Genomic DNA, 18,630 nt, shown 5'->3' with positions numbered 1-18,630 from the left:
GGATTTTGAGCTGTACCTTAAACTTATCTGCTTTTTAAAGGAACTTACTTGGAGCAGAGCAGACATCAGGCTTCACCATGACAGTGCACTTTAAATGGGAAGTAACAGCAAAAACGCTCCTCTAGAAACACTTTCACCCGCATTTGCTCAATACCCAGACAGGCCAAAGGCCAAACAACATTTGAAGCTTCAGAGCAGATTTTTGCCTACAATTGTTCAAGCAACAACTTCCACAGGTTGTAACTCACAAGTAGGGCTTGAACCACTCACATAACAGGAGAAAGTTTTAAGTCAGACAGCCAAAAGCCGAAAATCCAGTTGTAGCTTCTTTGACAGTGATAGTGGAGTATGTGCTTCAGCCAACACAAAGCAAATGTAAGTAAAGTCAGAAAACTACATTTCTATGTGAGCTGTGATCAGAAATTTCAAATTTGTCACCAGTCTGCTACATAGGTTTTGAAGAAGTGGACACATCCACTTTAAAACAAATGCTCGTACCTTCACAAAGCTGCTCTGACTTTTAATTTCTTGTAGGATTGGAGTCAAAGCATTTCAGTAAGGAATGAAGGGGCTTTTTACTTAATGCTTTGGCTAAGCATTGCAAGTTGACACTTTTATTTCTGTTTTCCTCAAGGTCTTCTGAAGTGGCATGCCAACAAAACCTAAAATCTGCAAGGTTCTGAATGACAAAAACTAATTTTTAAAAACAGAGCTTGAAATTGATAGACTAAATCTTGTTATTAAGTAAAAAAGTAGTATAAGTATCTTGTCTTCAAGTTCAAATAATGTGCTCCACCAATGGCTGTTACAATGGAAGGTGAGCCACAGGATAGAAAAGATGTTGCCATTTCCACGTGACTTTTCTGAAGATGACCGTGACAATGGTGACAGCTCAGATCATGCCTCCCACGTGTCTGAACAGAAGGGACATCTGAATAACCGAGGGTGGAAACAAGTTGCTATCATATGTATAAAGTCTGGCTTTCGAATGGCTCTCATAAGCCACCAGAGGTAGGCTGCAGTCAGTGTGATCCCTCTGCAGAACACCTACACAGCAGCCACCCTGCCCACCCCCATCTGCAAAAATACAGAGGCACTGAACAAACAGATCCATGACATCAGAAGGAGTAAAGTCTGTGTTCTTCAACAAGCTTTGGATCTAATTCTATAAAGAATAATTAAACAATTTCATGAAACTAATGAGAAGAGTTAAAATATCCATTCCTTTAATTTTATTTTCAAAGAGCTTCAGTCACAAAATGATTTACAAGTCTATTTACAATTCTATTGTACAGTTATTTATGTATGCCTCTTGACAACAGGGTACCATTCTAGAGCAGCAATACATATTTAAATACAAAGATGTAGTATTTCAGATTTAAAAATAAAAGGAAGCTGAGCTTCTAGAGAGCGCTGTAATGATGAACCTTTTAATCTGTGTTAGGCTTGAGGAATTAATGACAAACTAAGTATTTCTGGTTCACATAATTATTAAACAAGCTGCAGTTTGTTGAAAATAGTTTTAAAAACCTGAAGCTTTAGTGTATATAAAATCAACATATTCAAGACTCTAAAAATTGTCAAAACCCCACAGCTTTCCCTTAGACATACAAAACTCTAAGTTTACAATTCAGAACTTCAGGGAGAAATCCTACAGGACTTGAGCTCTCTCATTTTGTGATGACCAACATAAGCATTAAAAAATTTGCAGCATAAAAAGGACTCCACATCTGCTTAGTATTATACTGCATATACAGTACAGGATTATTTACCCAATTGGGATGACTGTTCAGCACAACCTTCATGAAGAAAGAAAAAAAAAAAATAAATAGAATTAAAAATCCACAACTTTTAAAAAGTGCAACAGTAAGAGTTTCCAATTTAAAGTTACAATGAATATGGACAGTCAGTTCTGTGGTTTTTTCAGCCGCTTCTATTCAAGCATTATTTGCAGCATTTTCTTTTACAGTAGATTTACTCTATAGTACATGAAACTAGAGTTACTGCTAATTGAATCTGAAGGGAAAGGAAGAAAAAAAAACATTAAAAATAACCCTGAGGGATACATAAGTTTCATGATCTTGTAATTTATTTCTAAAAAGTAACATTTATTATTTAGCAATTGGCTTTTCTGGATAGACCAGTCCTTTAAGTATGTGCATAAATAATATTTAAAAATCAGTAATATTTACAAATCCTAATACATCAAAATAAATACGTACAGATTGAAGTCTGCATACACAAATAATTTAATAATAAATCAAACTCCTTAACATAAGGCCAAATATACAGCAGGAAGAAAATGTCTACTCAGTATCTAGTGGAGCTCACTAACTTGGTCTGTTCACCTAAATTTACATTTCCAAGATGAACACTAAGAGATTTTTTCACTACAAAATGAATTTCATCTTGCTTCAAAACAGAAACTGAATACACTAGTGCAGATCTAGTTTGCTGCATTTCTTAAAACCAGAAAAAACTAAACTGCTCAAAATGAGAAAAAATTATAGGTGGTCAAATTCAGCTCTTAGGCAGGAAGGCATAAATCCCAATAATCGCAGAAAATGCAAAAGCCTATTTGTGGCTGAACTTGCAATAACAAGATGAATTCTCAGAAAAGCTGATTTATTATTCTTGACTAAGCGTCAGAGCTCAAGCATGCAACCTCAGGAACATTTACCAAACCCTGAACGCAGGCCTGGAGGAAACAAGCTGCCATTTGCAAAACATTCAAGTTACTACGCTCATGAGCCATTAGTCACTCAGTTAAGTGGAGACCTTGGCAATTTCTGTTTTAGCAAGAGTTCCCTACAATGTTCTCCAAAGACAAGCCCACCTTAACAAGCTGTTTCCTCCTCACTTTCTAGGTAAGTCTAATAAACTAGAATAAGACTGAAAAACTAGCTTCAGAAACCAAACAAGCTGAGAGAAATTATCAGTCTAGGGAAAGTATTAAGCAAAAGCATATAAAGGGAAAGACACAAATATTTTCTTTCAGTTCTAATGAAACAGCAAATCTAAAATAAAATGGAAAGCAGAAGCTTATGCGTTTAAGGATAAGTCACAGCTCCCAGGTCCAAGATGCATAGCTTCACAATATTTTTCAATTAAAATATTATTTTTGTTTAGATTTGAATACTACTTACGCAGCTAAGAATTATTCTTCATCAGTTATTCCATGCTACAAAGGTTTTGTAAATTCAACATTGGCAGAAATTAGCCAGCTGTCTCAAGTTCATGACTAATTAATGTATCCAATGTTTGCAGACCCTTTAAAAGCTACCAATGTTGTTTGATGTTTATGACCTTATGAAGCCAGGATAATAAGAACATCACTCTGCTGAATGAATACTAAGAAAACCACTTCCCCCTTTCCCCCCCTCTCCACTCTTCGAAAACAAACAACAACAACAACAGAAATCAGGAAAAGAGTTGACAGCTGGACTGGAAGATAGAACACCATATGCATACTCTTTAGGAGCAGCAATAACTTCAACAACCAAGTTCTAGGAAAAGGTCTTTCAAACCATTTAGCACCACTTTTAAATTCCCTGTTGGCACAGTATATTCAACACTGCAGAAACCACAACATGATTGACATTAACATGGTTAATGGTTGGACTTGATGATCTTAAGGTCTTTTCCAACCTTAATGATTCTATGAGCAGCAGATCACACTGTCCATACTGCCTTACAGAACAGCACAAGGGAATTAGGCCTGATCTGAAAAATTCTGCTTATTAAAACAAGGCTGGAATGGAATTGTCTCCACAGGAATTTTAAAGAACAGAACAAACAACTCAGAAAAAAAAAATCCCTAACATCAAAACCTCAAATTCCATCATCAGAATATACACACTTCAAAACAATCCCAGCCGGCCAGTGAGTTTGGGGCCCTCATTCCACAACTACTCTAGAGGACCTAACTTCCTTCTCTAAAGGATATCGACAGAATCATGACTTCTGCAGACCCCAGATCCCCTCCCAAAGCTTGGAGGTGTGTGGACCAGTTAGCTGCCCCTGGTCAAAAATAGATAATCAAGATTCAATATTTATCATCTTCCCAAAGACACCAAGGAAGACTTTTCTATACATTTATGAAGTTGACAATGGTTTGGAGGTAAGTAATTTGTGGTTAAAAAAACGCCAAAACAAACAAGAAAAAACAAAAGTTTTAAGCTTTGCAAGTCAAAGTGCTGTCTGCCTCTATTTCTTTGTAGACCTATTTTTCTAGTGGTCTTGTGTTCTGACACTGCCACATGGCAAAATGATGTATGGCTACCCCTAGTGCTTAAGCAGCATTAGTGGTGATACAAGCATTTATTATTTTCATTTTTTTTAATAACTAAAATCTGCATAAGCCTTATAATTCTGCAGCAAGACAGACTTTAGCTCAGTTTTCTCTTAATTTTGTTTCGTACAGCTACATGGAGCACTTAAGACACTGGCAGACTCCTTGAAATGCCTGTGCTTTTAACGTGCACAAATCCCACGTGTGGGCATGTGACAATAGACCTCCCTCCCACTCCCATATCCCTGGCAGCAGTAACTCTGTTCTTACTACTTCAAGGTATACAGGAAAATTATCTTTAGATTTACAAATAAAACATGGTCCACAAAGGAGGATAATCCAACCTTTCTGCTGGAAAAAGCAAGGTCTGTGGAGAAATGCATAGCTAAATGTAATAAAACATGACATAGAAGATAGTGTTTAGATTCTCCATCCTCCTTTCTCCAAAAACTTTATAGAGTATAGCCAAATGGCTCCTCCCCTGGAGGCCACCTAAGCCCTTCCTTGTGGTTAGCTAGAAAAGAAGTCAAGAATCCACATGAAAGCAATGTGCTTATTTCTAAAGGACACAGCCTATTGCTTCTACAGCATTCCCAATTCCTGCTGTGACAGACTGAAAAACTGAACTTAGAACCCAAACATTACACCTGGAAACACTCCTTACTAATAGGGACAAACTTAGAAGCACACACACAAATTTTAGAACCGTTCTGAGGCACAAAACTTTTCATCAGTCAAATAAAAACCAACTAAACAAACAAAAAACCCCAATCCAACAAAAAAAACCCAAACAAACAAAAAAACTCAAACCATGACAAGGTTATTATGCACCTCTAGTACAGCCATGAAACCATCACATCATAGGGTTACATGAACACATGCCCAGATAAGAAGGTTAGAACAACTATTAAGATACTCCAGGCAAATAATGTGAATGTGTTTTAACTGCTCTGCAGTTTAAACCTTCAAATGCATCTCATTTAGGAACAATGAAATCTGAAAGAAGGTGGAAGGAAACACAATCATTTTGTTCTGCCTAAGATAACTTACATTTTTAAAATGTATAGCCATAAGATGCCTGGCTCTGAATTTTGTATTCAGAGAGACAAAACAGTTGGAAATATCTGCATTAGAATTTGACATTTAGCACACTGCAGTTTCAAATAAAGCCTTAAAATTACATTCTTCTGAATACTAATAAAGATACATGCCACCAAGATCCACTGCTACGTTACAGTGATGATTTGATATGAACCATTTTCTTGGGATGGTACTTTCGCTTCTGTTGTTGTCCTGGGTTTTGGTGGCCATTCTGGATCAACCAGCAGTTCCTGAGCTAGGTGCATATACTTGGCTTTTGGGGTCTTCTCTCTACAACCAAACAGTGAAGAAAGGAAACAGACTCCACAGCGGTCCCCAGCCTCCTGCAGAAGTGAACAGATTTGAAAACTGGATTACCATAACAAAAAAAAAAAGTTAGTAACAATACTGTAAATGACTAGAAGAAAAACTATTATTTCAATCTTTAATTTACTATTTCATGATCATATTGGATTGGAAGAAACTCTTCTGTTGTCATCTCTTCTATACTATGGTAGTAAGGACATTCAAAAAATGTTAAGAAAACATTTCACATTATTGTAACATCTAAGACCACAAACAGCTTTTATGCATATTTTATAATCATGTCAGTAATCACAGATAGAACAGGGAGCAATAAATTATTTTACTGTTGGAGAATAAAAGTCTGGTCTAGAAAAAGCAAATTCCCAAAATCCCAAAACACTTTTTAGGTTGTGAATTGTTAAACTGAAGGCAGCCAGTCATACAAAAGTAGCAGAATTTAACTTACTGGTATGTAAAATCTAAATTCTGTAGGTATTAATAGCTATTAAAAATGACATAAATTATTAAACTTAAATCTTCCTTGTTGTGTTTTCTCTCCCAGTCTTTAATGCATGTAGTTTAATTAGCTGGGGAGGAGAAACACCATTCCTCATTCCTGAGACTGAATCCCTCTCATGTCTCAGAGGGCACCTATAGTCTGGAGGGCCAACATTTTAATGGTAATACATTCTATAGTTTTCATCATGCTTTAAGTGTCTATCAATTGGTAAACTGAACCAAATGTGAGCCTTGAACACATTTTCCATTTGTGTTCTTCAGTGAACACAAAACAATTTGTTCTACAACAGCCTCAAAAGGACAGATGTAAATCTGAAGTGAATACATTTAATAAAATTTAGTGCTGAGAAATAAACCAGTGTAATTCTAGCAAGCACAAATGTACCATTAGCCAAAAGTAATAAGCCAACAGGCTTAAAGTAAAGCTGGGATTCACATAGATTTCCTTCATGTAATAACAGCAGAGGGGCAGATCAGACCAAAGTTCATCGCCACCTGAAAAATTTTTCAGTGTCCTAAACCATCTGAAGGAGTAATAGTGTATTTTCATTTGCCATCTTGTTTTGTTTCATTTGTACATGCCGAAAATTACTCAGACAATGACCTAAAACTTTAAACCAAAATGATTTATTTTAATCGTTTCTACGCAAATCAAGATGTTCCCAGTCCTAGCATGCTAACTTGTGACACCACAAATAAAATATGCTAATTTGGAAACTAAAGATGAAGTGAGAAAAGTCTTAAAGCAACACTAGGTTTGTTTCACAGTTCTTGCACACACACTAAACTCTGTAAGTGTCAATACAGAAAAAAATATAAAAAAGCCTTTGCTTTTAATATTCCAGTTACAGAAATCTTATTTAAGCAGACTTAAACTAAAGATAAGGCAACAGACACTTATAGATAAGAGACAAAACCAAATTAATCCACATGCACTCAAATGATGACAGCAAAATACTCGTCTCCAACCTGAGGCGGCTGGGGTATGGTGAGGCGAGATTCTCCTTGTTTGTCTCGATTGAACACAACCTTCCAAAGGATCATATCAAGGAGGACATTCTGTGAGACATTACAGTGAGTGGGAAGAGTTAAAGAAACTAATGATCATTTGTTGTTAGTGTGCACATTACAAATAAAACCTGAAACAGTGCGTTAGGCATAACTAACTCAGTGGCAAGCAAAATAGAGTGTTTATGCTACTTGTCGATATTTTTGTGATAAACATTTTTATTCTTCAAGTGCTCACACAAAATTTAAGAATATGAACATGTACTCTAAAATCAACAGCAACAATGACCAAAACTGCATCCATTGATATGGGTAAAAACATAAATACACATGTGTATCAATACTCTAAAAACCTGTGAAGCACTACATGAAGACATAAGTGCTTAGAGCAGCTTCCCCATAAACTATCTTTAACTACAGTGCATTTCATTTTGGAGCTATGCTTTTTACATAGTCTGTTTTAAAACAGTGACATCCTCAGAGAAGCAGCAGTGGAGTGGCAAAGCTGAACCACCAGGAGGAATGGAGGAATTTGGTAAATATGATTCCAGATTTTTAAGAGGACAGAACTTGAACAGTATGTTGAGCACATCTGGTTATCCTCATACAACTGCATGGGTAGACTCAGGAGCCTTGAGCAAATCAGACATAGGTGTGAATCTGTACCTTCCATGGCCTTGAGCCTACAACTCTGTTCCTTGGACAGATTCGATTTCTAACATCTGACTAATCTCTGCCATTGAAAATGGGGAGCTGATTAGTCAGACTTCTGTAACAGATTTTTATAATGCTTATGATTTTATAATATAACAGAATTTAATAGTGTTTTTATAAAGCATCGGCCAACAAATCTTCAGCTTGTTCGGTGTTCATTTCTGAAGCCAGTCTGGTTTAAACATGTCTATACCAGGCATCAGGGGTGAGGAGGAACAGCTGCTAGGAACTGCCTTTGTTGTGCAATATTTTCTATCATCTGGTAGAAAGAATCTGCATGCTTTGTGAACCTAGTCTGGCACCCACATGGGAAGGAGCAACAGCTTTTCAGAGCATTTCAGAAAACAAACAGAAAACAACCACAGACAGAAACTAAAATTGTTAAAAAGCAATGTTGTAAAAGCAATGACAAAACTACATATAATCATAGCATGACACTTTAGTGTCACGCTGGCAAGTGTGACTAAAAGAGATCCAATTCCTCACGTATCTCATAATTATGAGACACTTTAAGAGGCAGCTCCTGATGGATAATTCTCAGCAGAACAAACTCTAGATGAAATACAGGGTACTTTGTTAAAAGATGGAAGGAGCTGCCACCTGCAACCTCTCACAGATACTCAGAATGTGACCTGCAGCACCCACTAAGTCTGTAGTGAAAAGTGTAGGGAGCAGAAAATCCAGCCAGGCACACAAGGAGAGAAAGACAATGAGCTCTACTGGAAGTGAAGGAAAGAAATAGCCTGGGATTTCTACACAACACACTGGACCCAAGAAGTTGGCACCATATGATAAAGCCTTAGGAAGTGTGGAGTAACACTGCTGGAATCGGGCAGAGACAGTTCAGGAGGTGGGCTGAAGTTATGGAAGGTGAAGCGTGTATTGTAAAACAAGGTTTAGGATTTAAAGATCACTAGACAACAGTTCTGCTGGGACACCTGCTGCACAGTAAAACAACTCATCTGCCATAATAAAACATTCAACTTACACTTACAAATTGGAAGAAACTTGATTTAAGACAAAACATAACAGCCCAAACAATTAGTGCCAAGAAGTAGGTAATTCTATTTTATTACTAAAGTACAGGCAACAAGACAAATAGGGAAGTCTGTTTCAAAGAAATGTGTCAAATCACCCCTGCAGTTTTGGTAATGAAACTTAAATGACTGAAGTGAAGAAAGATGCTAACTCAAACCTACACAGGAAAAAGAGTGGGGTGAGGTTTGAAATACTGGGTGAAAGAACAGTCTGCAGGTAATTATATTGCTTAGGTGATGCTTAGCAGAAATTCACAAGTCTTCAAGCTGATGTGACAACCAAGAAGTCCCAGAAGTGAACACTTCTTAAACCAGAGGAGAACCATTTGTCCTCAAGAGCCACATGGATTGGCACACTGCACAGACTTTCTATTGGAGCCCTTACACATCCAGAACAGAAACACCACCAGATTCTGTTAAAGTTACAAGATCAGCTGCAGAACAAAGGAGTTTTCAAGCAGATGGTAAATTTATTTCTCTCAGCAATCTTTATCACTGGAATGAAAATTGAAATTGAATAGGAAAAAGTATTTATGTCTAGGAGGTTTGTTTTAAATTTATCAGAAGACATAAAAAGCCATGATTTTGAAGCTTCAGAATAGCTGTATTGTTTTAGTGGTAAAGACAGCAATATATATAATTTGACTTTTCACAAATAAAAGGAAGCAAAAAACCCCTATTAAGTATTCACTAATAGAAAAAAAAAATGGAAGAATTCAAGGGCATAAAGGAAAATCATCACAAGAGGAGTGAGAGTACGTACAGGACAACATAAAAAAGGCACAGGAGCTTTAATAGTGGATAAACTTGTTAACAACAAGACAAGAGGCCAAGAAAATTAGTATCTACTGACGTGTTTTGGAAAAGGCAAGTTGTCACCTGCCATGTGAAAACACAAAACATGTTCCAATAGGCAGCAACATGAGAGCATATTTTGCAAATTCTATTTGGAACAACATTTTAAACACAATACCTTGATAATTTTGATTCAAGTGTCTGAAAAAAACCTTTGCTTGAGTTAATTTTTACTAGGTCACAAATAAAGGGAAAAAACATGTCAGTTGGACAGAACATTAATGCTGGAGTACTCTTTGAAGCCCAAAATTAAATTATCCAAGCAAGTATTATGCTGGTTACATTGAAAGCAATCCCTCACATTGTAATGGAAATACTGATTAGAAGCTGTAGAAAATGTTACACAGTAAAAACAGATAATTGTAGTGTGCAAGCATTAGATAATGCTGGAAGGCTTTTTCATCTTGCAGGGAAAAAAAAAGTGACTCATGACTGCAACCAAAACCCAAACATATTCAGGTTGGAAATGACATGTCACTTAACAGGGAGAAGAACCATGGGAATAAATAACTGACTGTGAATCCAGACTTCTTATGGAATATTAATCTGTCCAATTTTGATTCTTGGCAAAAAAAACAAGGCACGTGGATGAAAAGTACGGCATGTTTCTGCACACATTAACTCTGGAATTACAGTGAAGAGGTCAACAACCAGAGGGACTGGCTTCAGACAAGCTCAGTAATGGAAAAAGCAGATTTGCATGAACATTCTGGACTTTGACCATATCAGATAATCGAATTACATAGACCTGTATTATTCTGAACAATAACCTATGTCTATGATCCAAATGAAGGAAGAGGGGCTCCTCTAAGGACTTTATACAGTTCCCTAGTATGTTGTTATTCTGAAGTAACACAGAAAATAAAAATGGAGTATTTTAATATGAAATAGTTGAATTTTGAAGTCTTTCAACTTTCTCCTCACCCCTAATTTTTAACAAAAAAAAATTTTAAATTACACTTTTGACACAGAAAGTCTTAACACCTTAAATCTAGTTTACAAGGACATTTGTAGAAATACACACTTAACAAGAAAACAGCAGCCACTCATACTGGCATGCTGTGAAGAGTGACCTTCTAAATAAAAGACATATGTGCACCCTGAAAAACGCTTAGAAGCATTTTTTCCATGTGGATTTCTTACCTCTGTCAGCACGGATACAACTGCATTTAGAATAACAATGATGACGATTCTTAGGCGCCACTCAGGTGGCACACACACAAGCTGTGGAAACAAGTTGCCAGAGCTTAGAAACACGCATATGAAGTAAACACACCTTCAAAACAGACTCAGTATTATAAATTCTCCCTCCCCCACCCAGTGATGTGAAGCTAAAGCTCTGCAGGGGTCACACTTGCCCCAAAGGCAGCCCATCCATTCCCTGAGGAAACTGACACACCCACAGATCTGCTGACTCTCACCTCAAGAAATGCGTCAATAGGTTCAACAGGATGCAACATGATGAAAAATATGAAGACATAAAGGACTATAACAGATAAAACAAACAGAACTGTAAAAGAAGAAAAAAATAATTTAATTGGACCATCTCACAATCAAGAGTTTTAGACAGTTTTAACATGTATCCTGAGTTCATTACTGCCTGCAAACAACCTCTCTTCTCCTTCTAAATCCCTTCCAGGCAAATTTGGGGAATGCTAGTTGTGCTGATAGCCGTAGAAAGAAAGACGGCCTGACTCCTCACTGGCTCACTTGTGGAGTTGAAACACAGAAGTATATACACAAATACTTCTACAAACAAAGCAACTATTAACACAAATTTCTCCAAACAGTTTAATATTTCCTTATTTCTAGCTGTGATTATCAAAGGATAACTGCACTATGATCTCCTAGCAACACCATTGCTTCTGAAGTGGCACAACAGGATTGTCAAGAAGTGCACAGTCACTTGGCAGATTTATTTGGAACTGTATATACTAAGAAAGGACTTACAGTTTTTGTAGCATGGTTGTCTAAAGGGCTTTCCTTTAGAAAAGACAATTGCCACTATGAGGTACTGAAAGCTGGATATAAAAAACAAAGTTGTGTTTTCATAATTTTGAATGTAATGTTCATCATGAATAGTCTCATTCCCATGGTGTGCAGAGCTGGCGTTCCTGGCGTCCAACACATTACATGCACTACAACACAAAAAACATTGAACACAGAGTTATGGAGAAGAGGCAAATAGGGCCCACTTATTTACAAAAGTAATAACAGAACAAACTGCTACTGTAGTAAAAAAGGTTAAATTTGAGAACATATTACAGGTAGTAAGAAATAACTAAAACCTATGGCAGAGAAGTAACAATTTTTGTGAATTCAGAGATTCAAGTTATTTTATGCTGCCAGTTTGTTAATTTTCTACATAAACTGTTTAAAAACTATTAAACAGACTTCAGAGACAGGTAAGGAAATACTGCAATCTAACAAAATAAAATTAAAACATATCTTCATTTTCAAAAATATGAATTTGACTGTAACTCTACCAGGAAAGCAAAGCTTTATAATATGAAAGAGATAAAAGAGATTTGAACCACAAATTTCAAATTTCTACCTCAACTGTCCCAAAGTTGAAGAGTCATTAGACCAAGCTATCTGACTCTGATCCAATTCTGCTCTTCAGCCACTGGGTAGGTCCCATATATTAGTATGCTTTTCACAAAAAATCAACAGACTAACAAGCTGCCATACAGAAGTTTTGTTTTCAAAGTCCCCAAGGAGGGGGAGGGGGGTCAAGAAAGAAGAGCAATTATTGCCTATAGCTTTCCAGTCACTACTGTACCCTGCACAGAGCCACTGAAACACTTACTCAGAGTCTGGTGTCCAAGGCTCATACCAGGACTGCTGTTTGACCCAGAAGAACCCCAAGGTTTGGAAAGCAAGGCAGATGACGATCTGAGACAACACGGAACACAGAAGTGGACCTGAGATAAGACCTGATGGAGGCCTTCGTGCAACAAGCTCTGTCCAAGCAGGGTTCAGACTCACTATAAAGAGAACAAAAAACAAATAACACATTGCATCTTTATGGTTTTTGAGGGTTATCCTGTTCACATTCTGTGGGATTAGAACGGCTTGCTCATGACATCACTTTAAAATTTAGTCCAGAACTGCAAATGTGAAACCACCTTGAAAAGGCCATAGAACAATGCCACAGTGCCTTCTACAGGCTGGTTCCCCAGCAGCACAGCATAGCAGGGGACAGTAGCAGCCATGAGACTTAAGGAATTAGCAGTGTCTAGCCAAATTCTCTTTGTCTGGCACAAGGACTTACAGCTTGCCTCCTTATTTTGGACTCCCATTGCTTCAATTAAGATGTTTTTATTAAATTTGAAAATGGAATTATATTGTTAGCCAGTGAAATGAATGCTAGACTCATATGTGGAATCAAATGTTTCACTAGGCAATACTTTGAGTGTACCATTTTGTGGACAGAAGTTCGAAGTAAGAATGCAAAGAATCAAAACATTTGAGCAAGATGATATTGCAGTAACTCCTGTTTCCACTCCAAAACCAGCTTCCTGTACTGTGAAGACTTAGTTCTCTAAGATCATGCCCACAACCTGCTTCTTGTAAGAGGACATTTCACAAATTTCAGATTAATCAAATTCAGTACGCAGTGGTTTGGGTTTCTTAATGCACAGATGCAACAGTCATAACATCTTCACTGTATGTCACAGTGTTTTCTTGAAACCACGTGTAACTAGATATTAAAGAAAATCTGACCAAGCAAGAAGTGGTTCACTGAAGTGCCACAATGGTAATTCAGTACAGTACTTACTAGTGAAGACAACCACCAAAATGATTGCCAAATCAATGAAGAGAAACTGGAAATCTCCCAAATTGCTCAGGATCTGGAGAGAAATCACAGATATAACATTGGTAACTTCACACCACAAATAATTTATAAGGACACTCTTATGGCATTAATTCCTTGAATTTCACTCTATAAAGAAGACCGTGTCCTGTTGAAATGGCCTCCTTTATCTGCAGGAGTCCTGAATATTTTACAATTCACAGAACAATTCCTGAAGTGTCATGGTATGAAACAATTTCCTTTTCAAGATGGACAAGCTATTTGTAATTGAAATTTGTTTGTAATCAAAATGAAATTATTGAATCTTAGATACCAATGCAATAACAGCTTAGGCCTACAGTTCTTTAAACACCATAGCCTTATTATGTACTCATACAACTGTCAAAATTTCCACCTCAAAGGTTCTTTCATACTCTCCACCTCTAACTTGCTCAGAATAAAAATTAAAATACAGGATTTCTATCACATGCCACTATTGTGAAACCAATCATATTAACAGAAAGTATTCCGCTATGCTTCCTTTCCCACCCAAATCAGTACTTCCAGTTTCTTTCAATTCTAACATAAAAAGAATGCAGCTCCCTTTAAAAGAAGTTAGGCTATTTCAAAATGCTGAAAGTTTTTAAATAATTCAAACCTATATTTGGTCTTCCAAGCAAGCATATATAGAAAGTAAAAATATAGGTTTCAATTATTTAAACTTTCAGCATATATAGAAAGTCTCTCCACTGTAGAGACTTCCTTTTCACAGCCATTGGTTATTGCTTTTCCTAAGCAGATACTACCACGTATTTTGTAGAGCTAATGTGAACCCCTCCTGCCCAAAAATGCTAACAATACTTTTAGTCTAATTGTATTTTTGAATGCATGTGTTGTACTCAAAGGGACTTGCAATAATTTGTATTAAATATCTACCAACTTTCAAAACTCTGAATTATGCTGACACAGCATAGGTATTTACTGAATACTTACAGAATACAGCAAAGTAACAGTGATGTACTGGATGATGCTGTATAATGCCATGAATTTAAACACACAGAAGGAAGTTATTAAAGCAGCACGGCCTTCCCTGTCAAAACAGATGCAATCATGTAACTACAAAACTTTCTGTGCAAGCAGTTAAGTTCTGCCTACCAAAATGTTAGCTGCAATTAAACACACCAGCAAACCCTTTGATGGACATTAGGCTACAGACATGGAGAGAAACAGGAGTCAGAATGGTCCACTTCCCCCAACATTAAAGTTGTGGGCATGTCTTCGGAACTGAGCCACCACCTAACTTCCTCTTTGGACTTCATGTGGTTTTTCAACAGAGGTTTTAAAATTAAAGTCTTTTTACAAAAGCATCTATGGAGCATTAGTTTACTGCATGGATTGAATGAACACAGTCAGCCACAGAGATGCTGACTTCAAAAATGCTTCTGATAATGCATTACTTCATTAGCTCCCCACAGACCCCTAGATTCTTCTTTGGCTGACCTTTATCCAAAATCATTATCTAACTTCCATTTCTATTGTCAAAAAATTGGGCAAACCCTATTTACAAAATTTGTCTTTTACATTGTATGGTGCTTAATTATTATCTGAAGATTTTTACTGCTTGCAATTACACATAGCCTTTATGGAAACTAGCAAAGTTACTAAGACAAAACTAAAGACTAATGTGTAGAATTTTGTTAATGCTTTGAAAAATTAACTTTACATGGACAAAGGATTTTACAACAAAATAGTAAATCATGCTATGGTTGGGTTTTGCTCAAAGTACCCTCAGTAAAGAAACAGAATCCCTAAAATGTATGGATCGTTGTGTAATTCACAATGGTTTCCTACAGTATCAAATATGTATTAAAATAGAGCATGCAAAATGAGTCACACAGACACATTTAAGTTCACAGTCAGGACCATTACCTGATCAGCTTTGGCACACAGGAAATACTGGGTGTCCTGGAAGTGAATGGTGATGCCACAGAAGCCTCAAGTTCAGAAAGAGATATTCCACCGTGTGCCCTCTTTAGTGCCTGGCAGGTAACATTGAAATAGAGACCATTTTAGAACTTGCTTTCAGCTGTACAATTTAACTGAATGGTTCTGTATGAAAAATAAAAATATACTTACCCCACAGTCATTTGCTCCATCTCCACACATGCCCACATAGTAACTATAAAAATCAAACAGACATCAGCATCCTGGACCATTCTCCAACCATGGTCCATTTAGCTTATTTCATTAATTACTTCTGTAGTACTTTGAGTTATTCAGGGTTTGCATAACAATGGGTGATCATTAATGCTGAAATCAATTACTGTTGCTGTTATGCATTTAAGGAAGCAGACAGAAAAGCAACATAACAATGACAGGTCAACCAAAGCAATAATGGTTAATTAGCTCTCTATCATCCTAAGGCGGTCTAAAGAATCTTTGCTCTAGGCGATGACACTTTTGTAGTCTTTTGTAGAGCTGCAATCACATATTGACCAATGTGAACAGAAGTCATCTCATCCTGATAATATACTGTAATACACAGAAGACGTTTGATGGGTTTTGTAAACCAAGCAACTGCATTTATAAAATGTTAGTTTATGCACATATTCCTCACTTAAAACTTCACGGAAAGTCTGAATTTTTCCCAGCTAGCCAGCAGATGGTACTACACTCATTCTGTTAGATCAGCTAATAGGCTGACCTATCAACACATGGAGTTTTATCAGCCCAGCATTTTTCTTTAGGCAAAACAGCTAGCAGCAGCATGCATAATTTTTGTCTATCACACCAGACACATTCGACCCTCTCACTTTCTATGCTTAAGCAAATACTTACTCTACATTTTGTAAAGCTTCCACCAACTGGGTTTTCTGATCAGGCGCCATGCGAGCAAACACAGTGCCATGTAGCACGAGCTGCAAGACAGGAGAGTTCTTAATGCTCACAGGGCAAAGTCTGTTCACCACTGAAAGTGCCCATACTCAAGTAAAATGCTTACCTTGGGTACCAGGTCCTGAAAATGCTCCAAAATCACTGCAAATGACTTCCCATTCATTGCAAAATGGTATTTTGTCATCTGGAGATCCTCAAGGCTTTCATGGACCAATTTAACTGGAATATCCTAACAAAAGTAGTTTAATACTCTAGCTGTAATACGTTTACCCAAAACATTGTCATTTCAAGATAATACTCAGAGGGGTATTCCTAGAGATCCTATACAAGACCAGGTTTATAAGAATGCTGCTTGAAAAAAATCCTCATACAATAAAACCACTTACGTATTACTAAGAAAATGTAGATTAATGCTTCAACTACAAGCAGCTAGAGAAGCTTTAACAGATTGAAATGTTGGGGGAAAAACCCTGTCAAGTGAAATGTCAAATGTCATACCACAGTTGAAAAACTACCTCCCTCAGCTGCTTCACTAGTCTTTGGTATTTGAAGATCTGAAAGTTAACCAGTATATCAATTCTGAACTGACACATAACAACAGATTAACGATTTAAGGGACTAACATAAAAAGAACATTAAAACTAACTGCTTACACTCTAAGGGCATCATATGGTCATCTTACCTCTGAGTTTATGGCTGGTGCTGAACTAGTGCATTTTGCGAGGGTATCTGCATAATGCCAGTTGATCCTGGCAGCCTGCCCATCCTTTGGAGGTAGTGCTTCAGCAATAATGACCTTATCCTGAGGTAGAATCATTCCACAGTCTCTGGCCACAGAGATAGCAGTTAACATGTTATCCCCTGTTAAACAATTGCATTTAAAAGGGTTTCAGTCAGAAAAGTATCAAGATCATACGCTGATATTCCCTGTAAGAGAAAAGCTAACAAAGCCTGTATAGGACTAGGAAGACTGCCCCTCATACCCATGCCAACCTCAGAGCAAACCAAGACTACAGACAACATCCAGGTAAATGATTGATGTCTGTAGGCTTGAATGAAATGAAACGAAACCAAGCCTACCAGGTAAACACCCTCCCCTAGAAATTCTGTGTGCTCCTTGGAGCTACGAAGATCTCTTATTGAATGAATCTTAGTGAATATGGAAAACTAGGCAGAAAACAGGCAGTCATTTAAAATTCTGCTTTTTACACAGTCACAGAACATACAAACACAGAGCTGCATTGTTAGCCTAGCAAAACATTCCAAAATTACAACACCTGTGATTTAAAAAGCAAATACATGTTGTATGAAAAACACTGAGCACAAGACACCTAGCATGCTTACAAGGACCTAAATTATTCTCCCAAAATAACTTTGGGAAAAAAAATCCAATACAAAGTGACATTTCATAGTATAAATCAAAGTGGTAGTGACCCTCAGGACATCCAGTCCAACCTCCTGCTCAAAGCAAGTTCAGTCATAAAATTAGAATATTACTTCCACTTAGCCTGATTTGGAAGACTTCTAAGGGTTTTCATCCTGTAATTCAGTATCAAGGAGAAGAAACTACAAAGTGGAATTACAGCCTCTTCTGGTTTCTCTGACTTACCAAAGCAACTTGCACCCAAAAAGAAAAAAAAAAAAACAAAACAAAGAAGATGTCTGAAGAGTTTCACAAATTTCTAAACCTCCCTGTTGCTATAAACACAGTGTAAACTCACTGACTTCATAAAATTTGACTTCATACACGATTAAAACAAAACCAAAGAGATGGATCTTTGAGTATCAATGTTTACATGCTAACCTGTAACCATGACAGTGCGAATGTTGGCTTTATGCAAATCTTCAAGTACAGCAGGGGTTTCTTGCTTTAACTTGTTTTGCATTATAATTAACCCCATAAAATCCATGTTGCTTTCAATAGCATCTCTGATGAAAAAGAGACGAGAAGATTATAAGATTTATAATTATTAGATGTAGCTTTAAAAGTCTGATTTTCTGTTTATCAAAGAGGAACACGTATTTTTAACCATTAAGTAATTTGCTTTATAAAAAGCGATGTGAAAAATATCATCACAACAATTTATACTTATTTCCCTTTTTTAAATTGAAAACCAGTGTGAGAAAAT

General features: G+C 36.9%; 1 protein-coding gene and 1 long non-coding RNA gene across 3 annotated transcripts in view; one reads left to right on the top strand and one right to left on the bottom strand.

Moving 5' to 3' along the window:
* Nucleotides 1-965: 965 nt before the first annotated feature.
* Nucleotides 966-7,744, top strand: LOC136365705 (uncharacterized). The gene is made up of 2 exons (XR_010744391.1): nt 966-1,127; nt 7,674-7,744. It is a non-coding gene; the product is annotated as an uncharacterized lncRNA (long non-coding RNA).
* ATP13A3 (ATPase 13A3) overlaps nt 4,318-18,630 on the bottom strand; it is a 52,704-nt gene continuing 38,391 nt past the window's right edge. Inside the window, exons 20-33 of one of the 2 annotated variants that reach the window (XM_066326413.1) lie at nt 18,306-18,430; nt 17,184-17,362; nt 16,608-16,730; nt 16,445-16,524; nt 15,743-15,785; nt 15,536-15,645; nt 14,600-14,696; nt 13,592-13,664; nt 12,620-12,797; nt 11,761-11,948; nt 11,232-11,320; nt 10,954-11,034; nt 7,166-7,255; nt 4,318-5,715 (exon numbers count right to left, since the gene is read on the bottom strand). In XM_066326413.1, coding sequence (XP_066182510.1) covers nt 5,518-5,715; nt 7,166-7,255; nt 10,954-11,034; nt 11,232-11,320; nt 11,761-11,948; nt 12,620-12,797; nt 13,592-13,664; nt 14,600-14,696; nt 15,536-15,645; nt 15,743-15,785; nt 16,445-16,524; nt 16,608-16,730; nt 17,184-17,362; nt 18,306-18,430 — 1,654 coding nt within the window. In that variant the 3' untranslated portion in view covers nt 4,318-5,517. The remainder of the gene's footprint in view (nt 5,716-7,165; nt 7,256-10,953; nt 11,035-11,231; nt 11,321-11,760; nt 11,949-12,619; nt 12,798-13,591; nt 13,665-14,599; nt 14,697-15,535; nt 15,646-15,742; nt 15,786-16,444; nt 16,525-16,607; nt 16,731-17,183; nt 17,363-18,305; nt 18,431-18,630) is intronic. The other variant, XM_066326414.1, reaches the window with a different exon arrangement.

The sequence above is a fragment of the Sylvia atricapilla genome, chromosome 10, assembly GCF_009819655.1.
Source record: "Sylvia atricapilla isolate bSylAtr1 chromosome 10, bSylAtr1.pri, whole genome shotgun sequence".
Classification (NCBI taxonomy): Eukaryota; Metazoa; Chordata; class Aves; order Passeriformes; family Sylviidae; genus Sylvia; species Sylvia atricapilla.
The sequence above is the reverse complement of the archived record's forward strand: the minus strand, read 5'-3'. Positions and strand labels throughout refer to the sequence as shown.